Source organism: Vanacampus margaritifer, chromosome 1 (assembly GCF_051991255.1).
Source record: "Vanacampus margaritifer isolate UIUO_Vmar chromosome 1, RoL_Vmar_1.0, whole genome shotgun sequence".
NCBI lineage: Eukaryota > Metazoa > Chordata > Actinopteri > Syngnathiformes > Syngnathidae > Vanacampus > Vanacampus margaritifer.
This window is the reverse complement of record NC_135432.1, coordinates 11,008,078-11,020,183: the sequence shown is the minus strand read 5'-3', so window position 1 is coordinate 11,020,183 and position 12,106 is coordinate 11,008,078. Positions and strand designations below refer to the sequence as shown.

Sequence of the window (12,106 nt, the reverse complement as noted above, 5' to 3'; positions counted from 1 at the left end):
CGTCACGCTGGGGCCTACGTCATGTTCCCCCACATACGCCCTCTTGTCTGGCATCTGAAGAGGAGCTGAAAACAAAACAGCCGTCGTTTGCTTCTTCCATTTAGAATTTAATCGGTCCCCCGGCCGAGCCAAGAGAGTCACGATGGTTTGCGGTGGCTTCACGTGTTCCAAAAATGCGCTGTGCTCCTTGAACGTTGTCTACATGGTGAGTGTTGCGAATCAATCACGCCACTAACTTTCTCATTGCTAGCTTACTTAGCATCTAGCCTAGCCTAGCTTAGCCTAGCATAGCCCGGCTAGCAGTTTCGCCGCAACTCAGAAGAAATATTCTGATTTAACATTTTTGTTTCTACACGCCTCCGGTTCTCAGGCCAACACGGGTATGTGCGCTCTCCCGACAACTATATATTCCAAGTAGATATGTTAGTAGCAAGTCCTGAATGTATGTAGATAGCCGGGTAGCAAGTAGCCACTTTGTGGATGACGTCATCGTGACAAATCAAGAGACCAACGCACCCCACAGGCCCTTGTTCGTCTTCTTCGATTAGGCCACAGCTGTTTCATCAGTCCTGTACACTTTTAGCTCAATATTCTTAGTAGTATGTTCATTATTGGACAACTATTGCTGTTCAGTGTGTTACATTGATTTAATCATTTGAAAATGTAATACTGTACTGACTTTAGGGCCACATCTAACCAGCGGATAGGATAGGAATGGAAAGCACCAAAATACAGATGTGGACATACATAAAACCTATTATAAACATTGAGTAAAATTGGAAATAATGTATAGATAAGTGCAATTAATTTAATTTTAATTGTGGTCACAATTTTGACTGCCACTATTAAATTAAACTGATCGTTGGTATTTTCTGTATTTGTTAGTCATTTATTGTTTTAACTGTACAGTACTTTTTATGCATATAAATAAAGTTGAGTTGGCCGCGGCGGTATTGACATTTAAACTGTGGGCTCTGCCACATATCTAATGGGGCAATTATCTCAACCAGACTTCATTGAACTGCCACCAGTAAGATACCAGCGTATTTATTCAATTAGCAGTTGGTACATTTTAAATTATTTATTTTTTTAATTAACGTTTATTCTGAAATGTAATCCATTTTTTTTTAAAGTTTCATTTTGCCCTGAAAACTGTTCACATGTTGAAAAGTAGTGCCATTAAAATGCAGATGTTTTTTAATTATGGAGCACAAACTCGCACATACACACACACAAGAAAAAGGAGCGATGATGATGACATGCTGATTCAGGAAGGCTACTGTATGAATAATACTGAGCTCTCAGGAAAAAAATGCAGATGTTTTCCCTAACATAACGAATAATTGTGTGTGGAAAAGTTACGCCGTTTAGGATCACAATGTCATTTTGTATAAAAAAAACAAAACAAAAAAAATGTATGGCCAGAGGAGGTAAGGTCTGAGAAGCTCAAACTGGAAGGAGAGAGGATGAGAGTCATCTGCCAGGATTGTGTTAGCTTTCCACCTCATCAGCCGTGTTTCCACCACAGGACGTTCGGGTATGGGGATGGGGGTGGGGATGGGGGTAGGGACTTTCACAGGAACCTTCCTCTCAGCCGGCCCGCTTGTGGCTGTGTCTCCACTGCGTAGTACGACCCAAGTACCGCACGACAATAATCACAACGAGGAAAAAGAAAAACTTTAGGTGGTTGCTGTTTTTCTCAGCTTTTTTTTTTTATGTACTTGGGATTGATGGTTTGAGTGAGAGGAGACTGCGTCTAGATAAAGAAATTTGAAAAGGCTAACAGTAGAGTGGAACAAAAATAGGCAAAGGATTATTAAGAGAATTGTTTTGGTGGAAGAGACCTAAGGCGAGAATGCATCATCATCGCGCATGAAGGTAAGATCATTTTTTATGCTAAATCATTTTTAGCCAATCAGCACAAAAGCTCGATCGAGAGTTTATCGGTCCGGCGGAGTACCTACCCTCGAGTTGGACCTCTGCTCGTCCCCGTAAATTCCTGTAAATGTGGCCCGGTTGGGAAGGCTCCTGCAGTGGAGACGCGCACATTTTACCCCGAAATTCCTGCGGTGGAAACGCAGCTATCATGCTGCCAGAAGTTGCTCTTGTTTTCCCACAATTTTACCTACCGGCATCCCAACAATACTGTTTCGCTTGACCTCACACGTACACAGATTAAATCCAATGTTAAAGACTCTTCAGTATGTGCTGAATACACACACTGTAAAATCTGCAGCTTGACACTAAAACAGCTTTATCTTCCAAAAAGACTGAGTCAGTGTGAAGGTCAAATCTGTATTTACAGAGACGTTCACCTAACTGTCAAATATTTGAAGGTTTGCACTATTTCAACAACCTACAAGGATAAATACATAGCCAATTATACAGAGCAACTGCAATAAAACAGCCATGGTCAACTTTGCGGAAAAAATTGCAAGGATGGATATAACAGAAAATGTTATCTCCAAAATGTATGGTTGATTATTTGCTTAAACTGTTGACCGTCTGTTTGAAAGTGTCAGTATTGACTAACTGATGAAGTGGCTGAGCGTCCCATCTTCGTAATCGTCGCTGTTGCTAAGTTGCTCCCTTCATGTGATGTCCAGCTGGTGGGCCTGCTGCTGATCGGCGTGGCGGCGTGGGGGAAGGGATTCGGACTGGTGTCCAGCATCCACATCATCGGCGGTGTGATCGCCGTGGGCGTGTTCCTCCTGCTCATCGCCATCGTGGGCCTCGTCGGAGCCATGCACCACCACCAAGTCATGCTTTTCTTTGTATCCTCTGCAAATTTAAATCAGCCTCAATGTAGTCATGTACTGTACTTTCTTTAACGCCCGGCTTGCTAGTACATGGTCATTCTTTTCATCGTCTTCCTCTTTCAATTCGGAGTGTCCTGTTCCTGCCTGGCGATGAACCGTGGCCAGCAGGTGGGTTCCGTCTTTACTATCAATACGTCTTTTTGCCCACGCGTCTTTTCGTCTCTCTCGTTTTGGCTTAACCTAAAATCCACGATAACATTTACAGGTCAACTTCATTACTTAATAATTATAATTGGACCATTGTGGAAATATTCATGGATCCACCTTGCATTTGAGGTTCGTTCTGAAATTTCTCCAAAAAGCCAAACATCCCCAACTTTTTTGTCAAGCTTTGTTCCTCTTGACTTGGGAATTTTGCCTTAGCTTCCATGCTAATTTCTTCTTTTTGTAATATCAAGAAATATGAATATTACATACACAATCAAAATGGTCACTGCTACAGAAATTGATCTTATGAAAAGTGTTTTTGTGTGTTTAATTAATCTGTCACCTATACAGTATATGAATGGTATTCACTTTTCTAATTGAATAACAGAATATTCAAATTTAGTGATGATACTTGCATGAATGGTGGAAATTTGAAAATGGAAACCATTTTAGTGTGTTCTTACCATTTTTCATTTTAGTACTGCTCTCCCAGTTGTACAAAAATATTAAGTTGAAGACACTATGAATGAATTCTTCTACGACTGTCAGGAGGCACAAGCACGTGGCTGAGAATCCTTGATGTGCTTTTACAGGAAGGACTTCTGAATTCCACATGGGGAATGTTGGAAATAAACACCAAGATGGACTTGGAGAGTCAGCTCAACTGCTGCGGGCTGTTCAACGTCACCGGCAACCGAGAGCAGTTTGATCAGGATTGGAATGACTGTCCTGCCGTAAGTCACCCTCGACTCGCCTGAACGCACAACTTGAACGTGGTATCGTTGGTTGATGAATAGTGTTCAGCTGAAGACCATGCGTGTCCATGCTTTTAGTTAAGTCAGTTTGTCCCAATAGTTTGAGCCGAGTAAGTAGGCCACATTTGAGCTCAGCTGACAGCTTGCGGATTCGCAGCACTGCAGACCAAAGACCTGATATGCTTCTTTTTTTTTTTGTGCGTGTGTGTCTTGGACTGCAGTTATGCGCGAAGACAAAGCCGAATTCATGCTACTCCTGCGGGGATATGATGCTGCACCACGCCAGCGAGGCACTCAAGATTCTCGGAGGCGTCGGGCTCTTCTTCAGCTTCACTGAGGTGAGCGGCGCCGAATCTCTCGCCGACTCTAGCATGCTTAAAATGTGCCGTCATTCCTTTTGTTTCAAATGAATATGTTTGGGCCTGGTACTCACAAAAAGATAGTTATGTTTTTGTTTAGTTTTTTCTTTTTGTTAGTATGGGATTTTTGTACTTAAAAAAAAAAAAAAAAGAGAAACATTCTGACCATAAACCAGCATCACTGCCTCCTCTTGTGTACTCTTCCATGATGCGTTCTTTGTCGGTCGTTCCTTTTCTTCTTCTTCATATTATATTCAATTTAAAATCTGTAAAGTGGGCGTGGCTCAATGGTTGAGTGGTCATCTCCCATCTGTAAGGTTGCGGGTTCGATCCTCACCCCTGGTGACCATGTCGAAGTGTCCTTGAACAGTGATTTGCTCCCAGTGGACCTGGCAGTGCTTTGCATGGCAGCAGTCGAACACTAGTGTATGAATGTGTTTGTGAATGGGTGAATGTGAGGCTTAACTCATTCACTGCCATTGACGGCTATAGACGTCAAAAATTCACTTGAACTATTTCTATTAGTTTAACATTTTTTCCCACTTTTGTTAAAACATTTTAAAATTGTATTAGAACAGATATAAAATTTGTGATTAATTGTGAGTTAACTTATAAAGAAAAAGATTATTAAAAATTAGGGGCGTCAGGCGATAAAAATTTGTAATCGTAATTAGTCGCATGACTTCACTAGTTAACTCACGATTAATCACAAATTTTATATCTGTTCTAAATGTACAAAAAAATATTTCTAGGTGTTTATAGTCTTGTTAACAAAAATGGAAAAAAAATGTTAAACTAATAGAAATAGTTAAAAAAAAAAAATTGACATCTATAGCTGTCAATGGCAATGTTAATTGTGAAGTGCTTTGGGGCACCATATGGTGTTTTTAAGGTGCTATATAAATGCAGTCCATTTACCATTTGACCGTGAGAAGACTGAGAGAAGTTGACACACTCGTGATGTCACTTTTGTGATTAGCAGCCAAGCTGGATGCGGCCGTTCCATCAAATAGTCCAATTAACTAATATGGAGGTGCATTTTTTCAGCATTTAAACAGTTTAACAGCAAAAATAAATCCAGAACCCCCCATCCCCAAACGACAGTTGTACTTTGGCTGTATGGCTTAAACCTCCCGTCACTTTGATGAATGTGCTCCTCCAGATTTTGGGAGTTTGGCTGGCAGTGCGCTACAGGAACCAGAAGGACCCGCGGGCAAACCCGAGCGCTTTCCTATAGTCTGTCCCTGCGCTTGATGGCGCAGTGCAGGCCCGTGCCCTCTCTGACCCTCCGGTACACGACGCGCAACGGACGTGCCCCCACCGACACCAGAACATGCCGCACGCCTTCTTCACCCAAGAACTGAGAAGATACTTTAGCCCACGCTCGACGGCCCGGGCGCTCAGCATGACAGGATGACTCGTAATACCGGTGAGGCCCGCTCGCCCGTATTGCGACCCAGCCTTGATTTGAGGGCCCTGGCCGACTTGGACCCGCCGATTGCACGCCACGCAGACAAGAAGAGCCGCAGCCGCCGCCCAACCCAAGTGAGAGACTTCTCACAAATTAGCCCACGATGCTCACCTTCAAATGTTCTCATGTAAAGCAAACGAAAAGACGGGTCGAGTGGCGCAAAAGTAGCTTTTATGTCAATTGTATCACAAACATCTTGGAATTAGCAACCTGACAAGTGGCCGACATCTTTAAGGAGTCTTCTAAAAAAAAAAAAAAAAAAAAGGAAAGAGAAAAAAAAGTTTTTTTAAAACGCGGAATGGTCACTTAAAACTCCACTCAAGTCATAACAAATGAATTCACAACTATGTGTGCTGCTCTGCTTTTCTCACCAATAATGTTCCTTTTTTGCTAGAGGTGCAACAATTAATTGTATCGTTCAGAGCCATTTACTTAACCTTGTCCAAGTCCTTCAAAATTCAGCTTTTCAAGCCATAGATTTTCTCTCATTTGTCGTCTTTCATGAAAGCAGACTGATCATCTTTTCTATTTAATCAAAATGTATTTAATCAAAATGAGACCGTTGCAAACAGCTGGTTTACATTTACTATCAATATTTTTGCCCATTTTTTTTGACAGATGTTAGACTAAGCCAGTAACTGAATCTTCATCAATTTGTGCAATTTGAAATAATGTAGTTTTCATTTTTAAATATATATATATATATATATATATATATATATATATACACACAAATTGAAACATTATTATTATTATTATTATTATTACTATTAGATCAGATTCATCCGGGTTTGAGTTAAGTTTATTAAAAGGACGTGTGCAGTAACATTTAAAAAGATTTAGCACAATGCTTCTACATTAGGAGTGACCCGGACAGTGTTGAGCCACCCGAAGTGCTTTGGATCTGGCCTAACCAGGCCATTGCAAATTTCAGAAATGAATGAGGAAAACGACACCTTTTTGTTTTGTTTTTGCTTGTCATGTTGCTAATTCCAGTAAGTAAGTAAAGGAATGACAAAAGATTGCAAAGGCAGTTAATCAGTTAGCAATCTTCCGCACATTCCCGAATCTCTCCAAAGGGATTTTGAATGGTTATTTTTGCAAACTCCCCAAGTTGAAGTGGCCAAGCCGATTTTCCTTTTTTTTTTTTTTGAAATGTTGCTATTGAACTAGAGTTTCGACAATGCACCAATCTCGTGGAACTATTTATGAACTGTAACTGAGCCAGCTGTCATGTTGGAGCGCCAACGGACTGCAGACTTGCTGTTGTACATAATAACTGATGTTGCGTGTAGTTTCTGCACTAGCTGCTCCTCCCCCTCGCGTCCTTTTGTGTTGTGCAGTGACGTTGCTTGGTATACTGTCAGGAACGTAGTCAGCTCCTAACCGATTTATGATTTTAGCCCGTCTCTGAATAATCATAACCGCCCAGAGTTTTGACAAGTAAACGCCGATGCATTCAGAATTTCTCATCGAACAGTAAATGCTGTTAAGTGTCATGCGGAATCACGACGTCCGTGTATGTATCTAGTTGCCATGTGACTGAGCGCCAACATTTATAACAACAATGGCGGACTACCGTGTTACACTGGCGCTGCGCAAGCTCCTGAGCGTGATACTGCTTTGACAGCAACATTTTCTGCAGCAACTCTCTCTGTACATCATACATTTCAAATGTGACTCGCTTTAAAATAGCATATTTCACCACGTGTGAAAAACAGGTCCGTTTTTTTTTAAGTCATTATTTCAAGGTACAGAAAATAATGGAGTATGTTAGGGCTGGTCGATATGGCCCAAAAATAAAATCTTTACAATTTTTTTTTTTATCTTAGTTGATTTCGATTTTAATCTAATAAACCCAACAAACATTTATTTAAAGGTATAATTTATTCAAAAATAATTCCTGATTCTACATCAGTTTAAACATAAATTTAACATTCGTAATTTTGTAAACATGTCTCGTAAACCACCCATCCAGAGTTCCTGCCACTTGTGCAAAATTACAACTCACAAAAACATTTGGATGGAACAGAACATAAGAACAACAGCCTTTGATAATCCAAAGCAAAACTCGATTCGATTTTTAAAATGACGATGTATCGAATTAATTTGATTTATTGCCCGGACCTAGAGTAACGTAGAAGAAATCAAAAGTGATTTTTAAACTTCAAGGGCTCTTTGGTTGCTTATGTACTGCCTGTGTTGATGGCCTGACTCAAAAGCTAATTTAATTAGTTTGTGCTTTTTGCATGATTTTGGACTTGGAAATTCTACGGTTTCAAATTAAACAAATACTAAAAGACAGTCAAATGTTCTGCCTGTACAGTCATTTGTTTTAAACATTAAGGGACCCCAAAATAAGTTTCATTCAATTAATCAGCCAGTTAGTCAGTTGTCAGATTTTTTTTTTCCTGCCAAATTGGAATCTGCATCGGCCTAAATAAATAAATGTATCAGTCAGTTCACTGGAACATTTCTACAGCGAGAGAAATATATCACAACAGCATCACGTACCCAATGGAGCTTTTATTAGTGTTTGTGATGAAATGTGGTTTGGCCTCACTTTTGAATCGTAATGTTGTCAATAATTGCTAGCAGTCCTTTCCATTCATCAGTGTTATTCAATAAATGCTTTGTACAAATGTGTGAAATATGATTTTAAGTTATCTTTTGACAGGTGTTTGAGATTTCCTGTCGTTCTTTTACAAGCTTTGAACTCATGAGCGCGTACATGTCCAACTTGTCATCTAACAGCCAGTGCACATTTTGCTACTGCTGGTGAGTCTGTTCAATATTGATGCCACACCCTTAATTTCTGTGCACTTGTGGTTGAGTTGTATTTTTCCCCTAATTTGGGGACCTCATTTTACAATAATAAAATCTCAAATTGGACCATACTTTATTTTGTCTTTGTTGTTTTGTGTTTTTATTGGCTGCAAACAAACAATTTAAAATGCTAGCAAAATTCCTGTGTTTACAGTAAGGTAAGAACCTTTGTTAGTTCCACAATGATAACATTTGCAAAACAGATTTATATTTTTTTTTTTGGGGGGGGGGGGGTCATATATTCGATGATTTTGCATTAGTTTATTCCCAGCAGTTAGTCTGCATTTGGTCGTGTTAAACAAGTCGGAATTCAAAATGGCCGACTGCCCCACAGTCATATTTTTCTGCCCTCCGATTGGTTGGTAGCAAAAGTCTTTCTCGATGTGCATATTTAAATAATCAGCAAATCAGTGGGCGGGGTCTATTCAGTTGAAGTTGAGATGCAGCATTTAATTGACAACTATTCGGTTATCAAATTAGAATATTCAGTAATTGTTGAAAGATTGTGTTCAAATTGAAATCGTCCAAAATCATCTCACCGACTGATCGGTTTGTTGAATATAAATTATTAATTTGCAAACGGCTGCTGTTATTTTGGAAAAATATTCTATTTAGGAAAAAAAATATTTTTACCAATTTTCTGATATGTTATGGACTAAACCAGTAACTGAATCAGGATCCGTTTTTTTTTTTTTTTAATTTATCTGCATTTTCTGCACTGCCAATATGAAGTCTTTGAGCAAAGGGATGGAAAATATTTTTGGGGGGCTATTCATTGAAAAATCCACAGATTCATGTATTACTGTAAAACAATTGTTAAGTGCTGGCTGCCCCCTTTACTAAAGGTTTTGTTGGATAAATATTGGTTGTGAACTGCTCCGGATGTACGCGTCGCAGCATGCTTAAAAAATTTTAGCAGTCAAAAATACTGTAAATGCCCTGATCATGTGTATGAGCGCTATGAATTTGTACCACCTTCCACCACATGGGGGCGGTAAGGACAGAGCTGCCAATTACATTTGCTATTTCTACCCTCTTGGTGGAAGAGTCGTCTGTAAACAAGCACACATATGGAAGGGAGGTGCGGATGGAATGGAATTGGAACGTCATATTCCTTCAGATGGTTGTTAATTCCGCAACTGAGTGTGACTAATTTTACACAGTCTGCTTGGGGAGTCGAGAGTAAAATGATGACGGACCCTCTAGTTTACTCGCTGTGAAGGCTGTGACAAACTTTATACGCTGGGAAGAGAAGCGAAGAATAAGACATTGTTCTCATCTTGGACTTCCTTGTTTTCTACCAATCACGTCGTTTGTTAGCTTTCTGCTCGGTGTCAAACACGGTTCAATACACAATGCTCTTGTTTTGGTTGTGAATGTGGAAATGGGATTTCGCTGATGCTCTAGAGGAGCAGATACGATGGGTACAGGGACGGTGGCCTCCCAAAATACTCAACTTTTTTTTTTCCCGCCTAGCTTTATTTTTATTTATTTTTTCTTAAATCATTGTAATCAGACCAGGGTTATTATAGTTTTGGAAGTTTCACTATAGTTCGTTTTTATTTCGTTTTGAGTTTTGTTTAAATGTAGTTATTTTTTACTAGTTTTCAGGGTGGCTCTGTTATTTATTCATTTTTTATTTTTTTTATTTAAAAAATGCTTAGGTTTTAATTTAGTTTTAGCATTAGTTTTAGTTAAAAAAAAAAAAAAAAAAACTTCTTACATAGTGTTGCGTTTCGGCAGAATTAAATGAAAAAACAGGCAAGGCAAGCCATTGGAGCCAAAAGTCAAACACGCAAAATTGTCAGCTAGGAGCGACGTCACCTGAAGGGGCTTTTGTATTGGCTGCTGCTAGATGACGTCACTTCCGCGCGACACACTTTCAAACGTCCTTATTACGGTTAATATTTAAATAAATATACCTAAATCATATTTAAAATCAACCCAAATGCTCATGTATTAAATTAAATTAATAGTTTTGTAAATGTGAAATGTAGTTTGTTAGTTTTTTTTTTTTTTTTAAAACAATATTTTTTTTTTTTTCGTTTTTGTTTTTTGTTTTAGTTATTTCGTTGGTTTTAGTTAACTAAAATAACCTTGACTCAGACAAAAATTTAGTATTTCCAAAAGCATCACATTGCAGGAAACCAAAACGAGTGGCATTTTTTGGGAGAGCCATAAACATGAGATGGTCAAGGATTGCAAGCCATTTTCAACACTTGAGTGGTCAATAATTTGAAAAATTAACATACCCGTCGTGGGAACTGACCAATAGTATTGATTTCTGAAAAGATAGTCTGATGTAGGAATATTCTTCCAGATAACAAAATAGTGTATTGTATGCGCCTACAAAACCAGTTTGGATCCTTCTGACCTCCAAGTTTGTTTTCGGACACCCAAGACTGTCGCTGGAAGTCAAATATGCCTGCTAAGGTTTTTTTTTTGGGCTATAGAGAATATTTCCGGTGGCAGCGAAGCTCGCTATCCTCCTGAGGGCCCGATGCCAGTCCCCGCCCTGCGATGCGGGCCCATATGCCGGCCGGGCGCTTGAGTTGGCAGAAGCTGTGGAGGATCGCACCGAGAGAGAAAGAAATGGCCATCTGTCCTCTCAAAGCTTTACAAGACGCTCTCCAGGCATGACGACGATGCGTCTGCAAGAGCGTCGTCCAGATCTGGCCCGTCCGCATCACTTTGTGCCTCCAAACTAGCCCTAACAAGCAAATGTGGCACCGCCGGATGAAGAGAACGCCGTTCAATCGCAGCAGCTGCTAAAGCAAAATGTCTGACATGTATTGTAGCGTCGGAGTAGACGTTGAAAGGAGGTTGTCGATCAATAATCTCTTAAACGCACACCGGACGGGTCTGGGTCGGCTGTAACCACGACAATATAACCACCGGCTCAACCTTCTTAGGAATCATGGATGCATGAGTATGCACAAAATGGTCTGCTTTTACTCTTAGGTCTGTACAAGGATCCTGATTGTTCTCTCAGCTCGGCCAGGACAAACAGGAAGACAAATCATTCTCTTCAGTGAGGAAAGACAAACGGGTCAATAAGGCCTATCAATAATGAAACAGAGCAGGAATGCTGTTTGCTTGCCTGTCAGAGAGAAGACCAACACTCCTGTGTGTGTGTTTGTGTGGTGCAGGTCAGTTTGGAAATGTGGCAGACAACTTCATGTCACCTGTTTTCGAAGAGTGTCATTAAATAAATGATCAGAATCATACTGAGGAGCTAACATTTATCTAGCTACACTGTGGTGTCACACTCAACTCGATGCTTTCGTCTCCATCGCCATACCAGATCGTGTTTCACGTTTTTATGCATGTGAGGTTTAAGTTACATAAACATTGGCTTTTGCCGTGAAATTTTGGCTAGTGTTTCAGTCAATCCGAATAAATCTCAAATAGCTTTGATCATTAACTCATTCACTGCCATTGACAGCTCTAGACGTCAAAAATTCATTTTAACTATTTGTATTAGTTTAACATTTTTTCCCATTTTTGTTAACAAGTATGAAAACCTATAAATTATTTTTTTGTACATTTAGAACAGACATAAAATTTGTGATTAATCGTGAGTTAACTAGTGAAGTCATGCGACTAATTACGATTACAAATTGTAATCGCCTAATGCCCCTAATTTTAATATTTTCTTTTTTTCTTCTTTTTAATAATCGTTTTTTTTTTTTTTTTTAGAAAAGATTATTAAAAATTAGGGGCGTCAGG

The 12,106-nt window shown here is 39.6% G+C and overlaps 1 protein-coding gene across 1 annotated transcript; it reads left to right on the top strand.

Moving 5' to 3' along the window:
- Positions 1–13: 13 nt before the first annotated feature.
- tspan31 (tetraspanin 31) lies at positions 14–8,448 on the top strand. Its single transcript, XM_077571996.1, has 6 exons — positions 14–205; positions 2,607–2,774; positions 2,847–2,927; positions 3,560–3,700; positions 3,943–4,059; positions 5,243–8,448. Exons 1-6 carry the CDS (start codon positions 143–145, stop codon positions 5,315–5,317), a joined length of 645 nt encoding a protein of 214 aa, XP_077428122.1. The 5' UTR covers positions 14–142; the 3' UTR covers positions 5,318–8,448.
- Positions 8,449–12,106: the final 3,658 nt, after the last annotated feature.